Source organism: Rosa rugosa, chromosome 5 (genome assembly GCF_958449725.1).
Source record: "Rosa rugosa chromosome 5, drRosRugo1.1, whole genome shotgun sequence".
Taxonomy (NCBI): Eukaryota; Viridiplantae; Streptophyta; class Magnoliopsida; order Rosales; family Rosaceae; genus Rosa; species Rosa rugosa.
Window position 1 is genome coordinate 43,889,651 of NC_084824.1, and position 14,405 is coordinate 43,904,055.

General features: G+C 43.8%; 2 protein-coding genes across 2 annotated transcripts; both read right to left on the reverse strand.

Moving 5' to 3' along the window:
• Positions 1-9,160: 9,160 nt before the first annotated feature.
• On the reverse strand, positions 9,161-9,990 carry LOC133710318 (uncharacterized). The gene has a single exon (XM_062136361.1). It carries the CDS (start codon positions 9,881-9,883, stop codon positions 9,356-9,358), a length of 528 nt encoding a protein of 175 aa, XP_061992345.1. The 5' UTR covers positions 9,884-9,990; the 3' UTR covers positions 9,161-9,355.
• A 3,373-nt stretch (positions 9,991-13,363) lies between these two features.
• LOC133711713 (uncharacterized) lies at positions 13,364-14,053 on the reverse strand. The gene has a single exon (XM_062137816.1). The coding sequence runs from the start codon at positions 14,051-14,053 to the stop codon at positions 13,364-13,366; it is 690 nt and encodes a 229-aa protein (XP_061993800.1).
• Positions 14,054-14,405: the final 352 nt, after the last annotated feature.

The following is a 14,405-nucleotide window of genomic DNA, read 5'->3' on the forward strand; positions in this document are numbered from 1 at the left end:
GCTACGCTGATGTCACGTTTTGATGAACTGAAGAGGACGCTGGAAGCCACTGCCAATCCAGCACAGAGCGAGCAATCATGCAGCACCAGGCGTAGTCGGCCCGGCACCGGCACATTGGTACCGGGGCCAGTCATACAAATGCAGGTACCGTTGGACCCACCTGAACTATTGGGGATGGGACCACCGCCCATCCCCCAACTAATGTTGGAGCAGGAGGCGGAATCACTGCCGCACACCAACCGCTTGGAAGCTAGGGCGAGGACTGAAGGCAATCCGCCTGCGCCAAGGCGCAGGCAGGTCCAGCGGAATATCCAGGCTGGTTCCGCCGGCGATGCAACCGCCCAGATATTGGAAAAAGGATGCAACAACTGGAGCAGAGATTAATCCGGGCGGAGTCGAGCGCCCCAGCGCCAACTCAGAATCCACTTTTCGCTTTCAGACCTGGGCCCTTCACCGCTGCGATTCTACAGGCTATCAGACCAGCGTATGCAAAAACCCCAAAGATGTCACATTACAGCGGCATGTCTGACCCCTTCGTCCATATGGACACCTTCAAGAAGGTCACCAACAACAAGGGATTTGACGACGCCACCCTGTGCCACTTGTTCAGCGAAACGTTGGATGGTGAGGCAATGAACTGGTTCTTCGAGTGTCCGCCGGGGTCCATTGACTCATTCCATGCACTATCACACGCCTTCCTCTCTCGATTCATCTTATTGTCCTCTGGACATCACAACACAAGTCAGTTGTTCAGCGTCAAGCAAGGGGAAGACGAATCACTGAAGGCATTCGTCACAAGATGGCGGGCGGCAGCGTCTCAGTGCCGCGACCTAGACAAAACAATGGCATCGGCGGCCTTCAAGCAGGGACTCCTCAAGGGGCCATTCCTCTATCACCTCAACTACAATCATCCAAATGCGGCATATGACCACGTCATGAGTGAGGCGGTCATTCACGCCTAGGCGGAATTCATCACATATGGAGAAACCCCACCGCCACCAGCAACACCAACAAAGTCAACACAGCCATCCCCCAATCATCAGCGCCGCCCCCAACAAAGACCCCTTCAGCGCCGCCAACTGACAAGAAGAGGGAGTGGCAGCAGGGCCACCACCAGAACAAGTGGCAGAGGGACCAGCACTACAACAAGGGCAACCGCCCAACCCATGGGGATAACCGCAACAAGCAGGCGGAGTCCTCTCAGCGGTATGCAGTGTTTACAGTCCTCACAGCATCGTATGAGGAAATATACAATCAATGCAAGGATCAGATCCCACCGCCACCCCCACCAAGATACCCAAAAACGGGAAAACCAAGAAACACCGGCAAGTGGTGCAAATACCACGAGGACAGCGGTCACAATACCAACAGCTGCAATGCTCTCAAAACGGCCTTTGAGACCTTGTACCGTGACGGCAAGATGGAGCAGTTCAAGGTACGCCAACCGCCACCTGTGATCGCCAATGTTGAGACCTTGGGCCGCATCAACACCATCGACGGCGGTGCCCCAATCACTAGCATGTCCCACAGGGCAAGGAAGCGCTATGCACGCGCTAATCACCCAAAAGAAGTCTGCAACATCCGCTACGAAAGATCCGCCAAACTCCCAAGGTCAGGATGGGAACCTATTACCTTCTCAGAGGAGGAGGAGCGCGGAGTGCATTTACCCCATGACGACCCATTCTTGGTCGACGCCATTCTTGGCAGATTTTCAGTAGGGAGAATCCTGGTGGATAGCGGGTTCGCTGTCAACGTCATCTTCAGCGGTTGCTACAACCACCTCAAAAGGAATAGGAAGTTACTCCAGGATCACGAGCCACTGCTCAGCTTCTCTGGCGACGTCACGCAACCGCTAGGCTCCGACTACATGTGGTTGACCATTGGCACTAGTCCATGCATGGCGGAGGTACATACAGAGTTCATAGTAGTCGACTGTTTCAGTTCGTATAACGCCATCATTGGGCGGCCGGCACTCAACAAGCTCAAGTGCATTATCGCCGGATACATGCTTCTCATGAAGTTCCCTACACCCAACTACTATAGCACGGTCAACGCGCCGCCATGAAATCCTAACGGTGGGTAATCAGGCACCGCCACCAGATATCTTCGAGGATCCTAGAGATGAGGAGAAGAAGTATGTAAAGAAAGAGCCGGTCAACCCGGAAACGTCGTTGAAGGTTGTCTGCATCTCAGATGAGCACCCTGAGCGGACGGTCCGCATAGGCGCCCAACTAGACCCAGAGGTAGCGGCGGAACTCACTTAATTCCTACGTGACAATGCTGCCGTCTTTGCATGGTCATACTCGGATATGCCAGGTATCTCTCCTGAAATCATCACACACAAGTTCACCATCAAACCATCCTTTTATCCCATCAAACAGAAGCGGAGGGCCTTTGATGAGGAAAAATACCTGGCAATAGGAGAGGAGGTTTCCAAGCTCCAGGGCATTGGGTTCATCTGCCAAGTCATCTATCCCCAGTGGATTTCCAACTTGGTCATGGTCAAAAAGCCCAGCGGCAAATGGCGGATGTGTGTCGACTTCAAAAATCTCAACAAGGCATGCCCAAAGGATAGTTTACCGCTACCCCGCATCGATCAACTGGTCGATGCAACCGCCGGGCATGAGCTCCTTAGCATGATGGACGCTTTCTCCGGCTATAATCAGATCAAGATGCATCCCGGCGACCAGGAGTGCACCACCTTCACCACCGACAAGGGCCTCTACTGCTACAATGTGATGCCTTTCCGTCTGAAGAACGCCGGTGCAACTTATCAGCGACTGATGAACGCCATGTTCGCCGAACATCTCGGAAAAATAATCGAGGTCTACGTGGACGACATGTTGGTCAAGAGCTTAAAGGCCAGCGGACATGTGGCAAACCTCAAGATCATAGTAACCATTCTCCTGGCCTATGGTATGCGCCTCAACCTAGAAAAATGTTTCTTTGGCGTCACCGCCAGCAAGTTTCTGGGTTATATCGTCAATGAACGAGGCATCGAGGCTAACCCAGACAAAGTACAAGCCATCCTCGACCTGGCGGATCATGAGTATAAGGTGCACGTCCAGTGCCTCCAGGGCAAGTTAACCGCCCTTTCTCGATTCATCTCCAGACTCACTGATAAGTGTGCCCCATTTTTCAAGCTCCTCAAAACGACTCACAAGAAAGTCATCAACTAGAACCCAAAGTGTCAGGCGGCGTTCCAGGGCCTGAAGGAATACCTAGCGGCAGTGCCACTCCTCTCTATCCATGTGCAAGGAGAAACACTGTATATATACCTAGCGGTATCGGTATCAGCGGTAAGCTGCGCCATTGTCCGGCGGGAGGACCAGGATGAGCTCCCAGTGTTCTACGCCGGCAGGGGCATGAACGGAGCAGAAATAAGGTATCCTCCCTTGGAGCAACTAGCTCTCGCACTCATCGTTGCCGCCAGGCGCCTCCGCCAATACTTTCAGGCCCACACAATCCATGTGTTAACCAATCAACCGCTGAGGCAGGTAATGCAGAACCCTGAACATTCGGGGCGCCTCAGCAAGTGGGCCATTGAGCTCAGCGAGTTCGACATTGATTACAAACCCAGAACCGCCATGAAAGGCCAGGCGGTGGCGGACTTCAACGCTGAACTCACCGAGCGTCAGCCAGAACCCGGTGCCGAGACAGATTGGAACCTGCATGGTAACCGCTGAAGAAGCAGCTCCCCTACACTCAGATTGGAACCTGCATGTGGACGGCTCCGCTAGTGCCAAGGCCAGCGGCGCCGGAGTCATCTTAACAGGACCCGGGGGACTGAACGCGGAGTACGCGTTGAAATTCAACTTCAAAGCTTCAAACAATATGGCGGAGTACGAAGCACTCATCACCGGCCTACTCCTCGCCATCGACTCAGGTGCTGACAGCGTCAACATATTCAGCGACTCTCAATTAGTTGTTAACCAGGTCAACGACAGCTTCCAAGCCAAGAAACAACAGTTAGCGGCATATTTGGGGTACGTCAAGACACTGCTCAAAAAGTTCAAATTTCACACCATCACACAAATCCCCAGGGAAAAGAACGCCAAGGCTGATTCACTGGCGAGACTGGCAACCGCCCAGCCACATCAGAGTCCAGCGGACACAAGAGTGGAGTGCCTTGACAAGCCAAGTATCACAAAGACCCTAGCGGAGATCTTCAGCATCGAGGTCAATCCCGGCTGGATGGACGAGATTATCTAATACAAGCGCAACGGGACATTGCCGGAGGACAAGGTCAAGGCACGACAGCTCAAGCGGAGAGCAACCCGCTACAACATCCAGAATGGCAAGCTAATAAGTAGAGAGGGAGAAAGAAGATGATTGATCACCACAATTTTGATTCTCAGTTACAGGTTAGAGAACAATTAGAAAACCATATCCATCAAAATTATGGTTGTAGGTTTCTCTTTATTGCATGATTCAAGTTTTGAGATTGGGTTTAATTGTTCTTAGGCTTTGTGAATTGTAAATAGTCATAGAACACATACACACAGATATAAACAACATCTGGGAGAAGATCAAAAAACCAATTTTGTAATGGAACGATTAAAATTTCTTGTACCAAAATATGGATTGTCAAAAGAATTCTTATAAATAAATAAAAAATTGTGAAGAACTTGTGTTCGCAATATTTAGGAAATTCTCATTTGTTTCATTTTTATTACTTTGCCAAAGAATGAATGGAAAATGGCATTCTTGTTCAAAAAATGAGTTCTTGCTCTTTTGATCTTTCATATATATATTTTTTTGAATGTGTTTTTCTGTTTTCTAATATCTTGTTAGACTTATTATTTTATTTTAGAAAATAATTTTTAACAAATTTTATGTTTTTGTTGGGAGGAAATTTAATACCATGTCATTTTCCATAATTAATCTTGACCATTAATGTGTTAATATCTAAGGGTTAACATAACGTGTAAAAAATTGTGTCAAATAGTGTGGTCATTGATCCTGACCCAAATAGATAATTAAAAAAGTAACATGGAAAACCACTTGGAAGTCTAAGGGTTTTTGTCCATTTACCCCATTTTTAGGGATTTTTTTCCCACTTACCCTATTAAGTTTTTTTAATTCTTTCTTACCCAAAACACTCTAAGGAGGTCTTTCCTAATACCCCATTAAGATTTTTTTTTTTTTTTTAATTTTTTTTTAATACCATTTTACCCTCATCCTTTATTACTTAGAGAGAAAGAGAGAGAAACCATAGGAGACTTCGCCGGAGCCGGTCACCGGCCGTCACCCACCGGATTTTTCTGAAAATCTCTATTGCCCCCCAATAGACGTTTATTGCCCCCAATAGTCTATTGCCCCCCAATAGGCGTCTATTGACCCCAATAGACGTTTCGATTATCGAAATGGGAACTAATCTTTCTATAATTAGACAAATAAAACTTTGATTGAAGAAAAAAGAGAGGAGATTACATCAATTTAAATCGTGTATTGCCCCCCAATAGACGTGTATTGATCCCCAATAGACATTTAACAGACGTCTATTGCCCTCCAATAGTCTTTTTCTTTTTCTTTTTTCTTTCCTTCTATTCTTCTGCCCTCATTTTATCCAAAAAAAAAAAAGAGAAGCCAGGTCAGCCGGTTCAAAGTTCTACCATCTGTTTGCTTTGCATCACTAAAAAGCTCAGATTAGCTACGAGGGAGCTTCAGAGGTGTGATTTACGGACACTAATAACATTCAATTTCGCAAGCAACTCCAAAATTCAAGTTTCTAGTCACAATCGATTCACAAACACACACATCTAAACAACTATTCGAATCAGGTTCAGGAAGGTATGGTGCACCAAGTAAAAGACTGAGCCACCAATAGCTCCAGACAACTGCAGCAAAAATTCAGGCCCAAAAACTCTTCCAATCTGATCAATGCACCAAAACAAGAAACATGAAAATGATTAAATGTAACACTCCATAAAGACTCTGCAAGAATCAACTTAATACGTCAAGCTCCCTTAACTCTATTACTCTTCGTCTCGAATTTGGTCAACATCTTCACCACCACGATCACTGTAATCCAATCCAATCAAATCAAAATTCAACCACCGCATGAACAAAATTCACAAATGAAATTGCATCCACTGTCTTCCTCTAGCCAACGAATTTCATATCACAAATCAATCGTAACGCGAAAAGATAAGAAGCGAAACAGATCTGAATCGGAAACCAAGCGGTGAAGAAAATCGTACCTTAGATCCGATCAGTGGGTGAGAGGATCCAAAGGAGTGGCTAGGGCGCCGACAAACTCACTGAGTTCCGCTTCACCTCCGACACCTCCGACTTCCGATTCTCCATCGCCGCTGCCGGATTCTGCTGCAGATATAGTCAAGTTGATCGGACTTGGAGCTTCTGTAATCACAGAGAGATGAGTGCAGGGGAGAAGGCCGGAATCGGACTCGGAGTGATCGTCGGGGTTGGGTTGGTCGGACTTGGAGCTTTTGTAATCAACGTTCTCGTTGTTGTCATCGACGGAATCCGGCAGGGGGGAGGGAGAGAGAGAGAGAGAGCTGTGAATCGTGACTGGAGAGAGAGGGGAGAGAGAATCGCATGGTTGCAGTTTATTAATTAAGTCGAGGACATATTTGTCATTTCCTTTTAAATTGTGTTAATGGGATAAAAATATCTTGCTGGGGTAAGTGGGATAATTTTCCCCCATTTTGGTGCTTTGGGTCAAGAACCCTAAAAATAACTCTCCAGGAATTTCTTTAGGGGAAATAATAAAGGGAGGTCTAAAAATTAAATTTGGAGGTTCCAAATACATAATGGTAAGAGATATGGGTAAGAATGTCTAGTATAAACCTAAAGCAATTGTATCACTCTCTTGAGAGGATGAGAGCTCTGCTAGGGTTTCTTGGCGGTGATCTAGCAACTTTAGGCAGAAAGATTGGATTTTCTTATCTATTTGGCCATCATAGGGATGTTGGAAATAGAGTTGTCATCCGGCGTTCATATTTCGGGTTTTCTTTTCTTACTAGCTGTGCTTGCCGGCGACGATGAAAATTTATTTATTTTTTCTTTTCTTTTGTTCTTATTATTTTTAAATTTTTTTATTATTATTATTTTTTTTTATCAATAAATTTGCAATGAAGTATGGGTCTAATCCTGTTTTCTAGACTAGTAACATGCATTGTTGATTCCGTTATATGGTTAGGTTGAGGAAAGGGCAATTTCTCTAAATCAGTATTAGCATCTGATTCTTCTACGCCTTCTTGTCTGTAAATTGAACATGCATTCGCAACCAATTCATACTTCTTCTGTTGTTCACTGTAATCTAATTATTTTTCTCATCCAGCTCCAGAATAATTTGAATGATGCATTGCTGGCGAAGATAAGAGTTTGAAAACCTAAATTATAAAGCTCCCCTCCACAAATTACTATAAATAGAACCTATCTAAAATGTAACACTCAAACGATGATGTGAACAACCCAAAAATACCAGAACCTACCAACGTAGTTTGAACCATCTTATAACTGATCTGATCTGACAAAGTAACATTCAATACTCAAAATTTCCACTTGGTCTATCTACACTGCAAACTCCATTGAAGTAGCATAAAAATTCCAAATCCATAAGCAACATAGAAAGTAAGATAAGCAGCACTGAAAACCAAGAGTGAAGTTAAAAAGTAGTAGAAACAAGAAAGTGACCCAAAAACCAAGCTTAATATCAGGAGTTGATCAACAAAAGAAATCATGAGAAAGTCACCCTTGAAGCTGTAATCTAAAGAGACTGGAGTGAGGCAAAAACAAAAGACTCCTTTCATTAAAATCTCAACATGAAAGTTTCTTATTGATTTTCAGTACCATGGATAGAAGTGAGGGTGGACCAGAGGATAGAGATCACATAGGTTTCGCAGCAATTTTCTATGATTCCAAACCGAGGGGAAAAAGAGAAAACCAAAACAAAACAAAACAGATTCAAAAATGTTAATCCAGGTTAGGATTTGTTCAAGTCTCATCCATCAGCTTGATGTAATAACAGATGGGATGAGCAAGTAATGCACAGCCCTCTCATAGTCTCATCTGCAATACACAGTTGAAAAGGCTGTTTCTCCATGCAATTGTTTATTTGTTTTCAAAGAAATAATTACCCTGTACTGGGCAATGAACTGCACCATTCTTCTTTTGTGCTTTAAAAGCTTAAGTAGTTTTCATGAAAAAAAAAAATGCAATTCATCATTGTATATCGTAAAGCGCAGGGCAAGGAAACAACATATAGCACAGAGGTAAGAAGTTTTTAGGACAACAGAAACTAATTTCAATAGGTGAACAGAGTGATGTTAAGCAGTTGCAGCTGGCTGAAGTGCTCGTAACAATTAGCAAAGGGTTCTGCACTATATAACTCATCCTAATATTCAAGAATTTGAGAAGTAGCAAATATAACTAGCAGTTATCCGCCAATCACCCTCAATCTCCCATTTTCCCTTCCTTATATAAAGGAAGAGAGAGAGGAGGGAAGGAGGTTGATGGTTGTGGATGCCCAATGACCCAATGGGTACGTTTGCAATCCCTTTTCATATGCCAAAGGTGCATTATGTTCCCTTAGCAATCTTACAAGCATCATACACATCTACAAGTCATATTATTTAGCAAGAGGTATCGATATTGGCATGATGGTGGAGTGCTAACATTCAAATTGAGGGGTAATTCAGAGGTATTGGAAACTCATATAGCAGTTTAGTAAACAAAAATATTTTGGCTAAAGAATACAGTCTCCTGTTGTACTACTAACTATAATTTGGAAAGTTACCTAGTCCCACAGTCATACTTCAATCAGTGTAATCCAATCATGATAGCATTCCCTTTTTGTACAATTAGCACATGACACCATTAACCAATCCTTCCTGCATTTCATTCACAATTCTGGATGACATGCCATCCTAACATTCATGTACTTCTCTCCTTTCATATGCCACGGGCCTATAGACTATCCCCTTCAGCAATCTTAGAAGGTACATCTCACTACTCAAAAGTGGAGTACCTGAGAACTAAAATGCAACAAACACCACCATAATGCAACACACCAATATCATTATAAATCACATATTCAACAAGTATGTCGTGTCCTAGTTCACAATTGTTAAGTCATACCATTTCCTCCATGATATTATAACTAAAAGTTTCAGAATAGGAAGGCCCCGGAATCTCAGATAAACACAACTTCTGTTAATCAAACAGCAGGATCATGGATCAGATATCACAACATACATAGCATTCATTTGAATGACAAACCCAGGAGCGATATAACATTATCAAGTCTAAATAATTCAAGTCGAAAACAGAAGCACAATTAAGGTCCAGAAACTGTTAAGATAAAACTGAGATGACATTCGAAATGTAGCTAATGAAGATAACCAGGGATCTTGATGCGAATAAAGAGCATACTCATAACATAGGCAAGAACAACAGAAGAGATCCCAGCAGTGGCGTACGAGACCTTGACGCTCTTAGCCCGATTGCGATCCAAGGCCAAATCCATCAGCACAATCCCCACGCCACCGAGCACGAACATGAAGCCCGAAGAGAGCCCTTCGATTATGTACTGGCCGTTGACCCGGCCCGGGAGGAACACGACGGGGCGGACCGACCCGGTTACGTGGTCCTGGGTGGACCCGATGCCCGGAGGCTCGACGATGACGTCGTAGACGAAGCCGGAGACGACCATGAAGTAGGTGAGGAGGACGAGGGCATAGACGGTCATGGGAGAGGGGAGGGTTAGGGTTGGGAGCTTGAGGCGGAGGCGAGGAGGTCGGAGGAAGCTGTAGGGGAGGATCTGGATTAGGTGGACGATCGGGTCGATGGAGCCGGAGGAATGGTCGGAGTGGGTAGTGGCGGTGGCCGGCTGCAACGACTCGGATTTGGGCGGCATTTTGGCTGGATCGGATTCGGGTCTGGGGTTTTGGGACTTGTTTGGGAGGGTGAAAGAGCAGCAGTGAAGGTGAGTTATGGGGAATAGTTGGGTTTTCCTGGGGCTGCTTTGGGTATTCAGAAAGAAATTATGATTTTATTTTTAATTTTTATCTCAAATATTTTAGATTTTTTTTTTTTTTAATTGAATACAACAACTAGTCTATTCGACTCACGACCTCTCACTTACAAATAACAGACTTATTATGCAACTAAATTAAATGGTGCTGGGCAAAATATTTTAGTTGAGTACTTGGGTTTGGGAACTTTTATTATACATGCGTGTATATCATACACACATGATCTAACGGTGTGTAAGTCATAAGTAGCTTTTTTACTGTTCATTATAGGTGATCACACATTGTTGGATCATGCGTATATCCCATTTGGGTTTACCCTACACCCCCAAACTTTAGGCATGTCCAACGGACTACTTATTTCAAAATAAATTTAAAATTTAGCTAATTTTAAGATAAAATTCTACCCTAATGGAATATTTAAAAAAAAAAAAAAAAAAAGTTAAATTAATTTTTTTCTAAACTCTCTAGTTAGAGAAGAAAGAGAATTTAACTAGAACTCAAATTTTCCAACATTCAAATTTGTTTGCGAGTAAAAGTCAGCCCTTTATTAAAATGGAAAAGCTTACATACTACAAAGTTCCGCTGCAACTGCAGCTAGAAGGAAAGAAGGTGCAGAAAACTAAAAGCAGTCCTGCTGCAAAGAGCAAGCATGTGCTGCTAACTGGTGTGCTACATTATTCCCCAATCTACCAACATGGGTCACTTTCACAAAATTCTCTGAACCCAGTAGCAAGATCAGATCATCATAAATCCGTCCCAGAACCGTAGTGTTGCTACCCACTGTAGCAGTCAACTGCATTTGGACAGCTGAAGCATCTATCTCCAAAATTATACGAGAAAAGAAATGGTACACGACAAGCTCCATGGCTTTCTTGCATGCCAAGACCTCCCCATGCTCCGGTGACAACAAGCCTCTTAGAGAACAGGCTCTTCCAGCCAACATCACCCCCTGATCGTCTCTGATCACAAAACCTACTCCACCCTTACGAGTAACATGATTAAACGCTCCATCAATTTTCAGAAAGCCCACTGGAGGAGCTTACCACTTCACCTCCATGGTTCTTCGAATTGTATTACTCCCTTATTTCAGATTATGGAAACGAAATTCCTGTAGTCTGGCCATATTGCTAATAACCACATCCCGCGCATCGCTCTTGTTTGGACCCAAAATGAGCATTTTGGCCTGACAAGGCGTGTCTTGGAGAAATTGAGCCAAAGTCAGTGGCTCAAACTATATATTGTCGACAAGTTCGAAATATATTATTTAGAGGGTAAATAAAGCCTACTATGGAAGATTGCGAGCTGCAAGAAAATGAAATGATGGAAGCATGGAAATGAAAAGTCAACTTTAGCATATTTTCCTACTTCGGCTAGGAGAAACCGAGCTAAACAAGAAAGGAGGGGCGGAAGACTAACCAAATGAAATCCAAATGAGCTAAAACTTTCCAGATTAATTCTAGACATCCCAAGGATCATTTCTTATGAATAGTTCCAGAGCTATTTATGAGTGGAAAGCCTTCAAACAATCAGTCTAATTTTCTGCAGAAGCAAAACTGGAAAACTGGACCTGTAAGGAGGCCAGCAGCATTTCCGGCCCAACCACATGGAAGAAAGCTCTGAAAATTTGCCACAATGATCTACACTTATTGTGGATCATTTGATATGAAGAAATCGAAGGCCCATTTTGAGTTCTTGGTGGAGATATAGCTGCAGAAAAATTGGAGCAGCCAACCACTATGGCTTGGTAGCCTATATATAGAGGCTACAACAAGTAACAAGAAAGAACACAATTCAACAACAATCTCTAAGATTATCCAAGCCTCTCTAGAGCAACCCCTCTCTAAGAGCAACTCCTCTCCTTCTCTTACCGATGATCACAATCCAGTCCTAGTCTTCTCAAGAGCCGACTGTCAGTGCCACCAAACCCTCTGTCAATGTGCTTCGATCCTAGTCTCCTCGGGAGCCGACTGTAGTACCACGACCACAACGGTTATGGAACCAGCTAAGCAAGGGTAACACCCTTGCAAACCAGCCAAGCTAAAGTCACGCTTTAGCAAGTTCTCCCTACTTCCCGGTGATTTCGCTCTGCTCGACCTACAACGTTGAGTATCGACTTGGTGATACAAGACAAAGTCCTCACCACGAGGCACAGAAGAATCCCGCGACGAGGTTGGTGCTCTCCTCGTCTACAGTCGCTCGAAAGAAGTCAAGTCAAGGGACACCCCCGACGATCGCACCCGAACGGTGCTGGCACGCCCGCGTAAGAAAAGAGACTGTTGACCAGCTCAAGCAAAACTGGAGCCAAACAGCTCTTCTTATGATTCCAAGTCCGCCCATTCCTCTCTTTCCAAATCCCAAAAAGAAGAAAGACCAACTCACCAAAATTGGTTAAAGACAATTCTGCAGCACAAGCATTAACCATTGCAGTAGTCCAACACCTACATTATGAGGATTATAACAAACCTGTCTTAAGATTGCATTGGACTTCAACACCGATTGAGTAAAAGGACAGTCTCTACTAATATGTAGAGTAGACTCATCGTGTAGCTCACACAACACACACAAGGTAGAATCTAGTTGCACCCTCCTCGACTTAAGCTTAACAAAAGAAGGTAAAATGTCCAAGCACACCCTCCAGAAATGAATATTGGCCTTATTTGGAACAATTACTCTCCACATCTTCTTCCATAATACACTTCCCTTCCGAAGATAATAAAGGACTGTAGCTAGATTAATTAAAGAAAGAAGCACGATAAGCAGACTTAACAGAAAACTTACCATCCTTTGTTAACATCCAAATCAATCTATCACACTCCACTCTTCTACTAAGAGGTATACTAGTTATCATCTCTGCCTCCCCCATGCACCCGTGGTCAATGGAAACAAACGATATATCTTTGCCTCATCCCAAGCACCCGTGGCCAACATCAAGTCTTCCACCATACACACCTCACTTTGCGCTGAAGTTATAAAAGTAGGCTTCCCTGCAGGTACTGCCTGAATCCAATTAGCCGAAAAAATCTCAATATCTTTTCCATCCCCAACTTGCCAACAGCAGCCATCTTTTAGCAAATCTCTAGTAGAGAAAATACTTCTCCAAGAATAAGGAGATCGGAAGCATGAGAAGCAACATTCCAAAAAGAGCCGTCAGGAAAGTACTTAGCCTTGTACAACGGAGCCACTAGAGAAGACGGGTTACAGACCACACGCCATGCCTTCTTTGCTAGCATGGCATTATTAAAATTTGATAGACTCTGAAACCACAAACCTCCTGCCTCATTTGGATTACACAAAGCATTCCAAGTCTTCCAATGAATCTTCCTCTTATCAAGTGTACTTCCCCATCAAAACCTAGCACACATTTATTCCATATCATCACAGAAGTTCTTTGTCAATTGAAAAACTCTCATAGCATATGTAGGTAATGCAGAAGCCACTACCCAGATGAGAATATCATTCCCTGCCCCACTAAGCAATTTTCCTTGCCATGCACTCAATTTCTTTGCCAATTTCTCCTTAATATACTCAAACGTATCTGTTTTCTTGCGCCCTACGTAAGTAGGCAAACCTAGGTATTTTTCATGCACTTCCACCACTTGAACTCCCAAGTATGAGGAAACCTCTTCTTTCAAACCTTCCGAAACATTCTTACTGAAAGCCACTGAACTCTTATCAAAATTGACAAGTTGTCCAGAAGCCCTACTATAGGTCTCAATCACATCTTGTATCTCAAAACAATTTTCCAAAGTGGCATGTGCATAAATCATGCTGTCATCAGCAAATAACATATGGTTTATTGAGGGAGCATTGTCACAAACCTCAATTCCTGGCAATAAACCTAGAGCTTGCTTCTGTTGTAGTAATGCAGAAAAACCCTCAGCTCCAATGAGAAATAAATAAGGTGAAAGAGGATCACCTTGATGTAAACCACGACTTGGACAAACATAACCCCTAGGTTTGCCTCTAATCAAGAAAGAATACCGGACTGACGATACACACTGCATGACTGTGTCAATCCACCTGTGATCAAAACAAAACCTGACCATGACCATCTTCAGGAATATCTACTCCGTTTGGTCATAAGCTTTACTTAGATCCAACTTTAGTGCCATATATATCCATCACTACCCTCCCTTTTGTTATGCACAAAATGAGTAATCTCATTTGCTACAAGAATGTTATCAGTGATGGGCCTTCCAGAAACAAAGGCGCTCTGAAAAGGTGAGATCACGGAGGGCATGATACTTTTCAATCTGTTTGCAATTACTTTTGAACAAATCTTATAAATAGCATACACAAAGCAATCAACCTCAACTTAGACATATTCTCCGGAGCACTAACCTTTGGAACAAGGCATATGTGCGTAAAGTAATCTGACGTAGTAACTATCATGTTTGGAGAAAA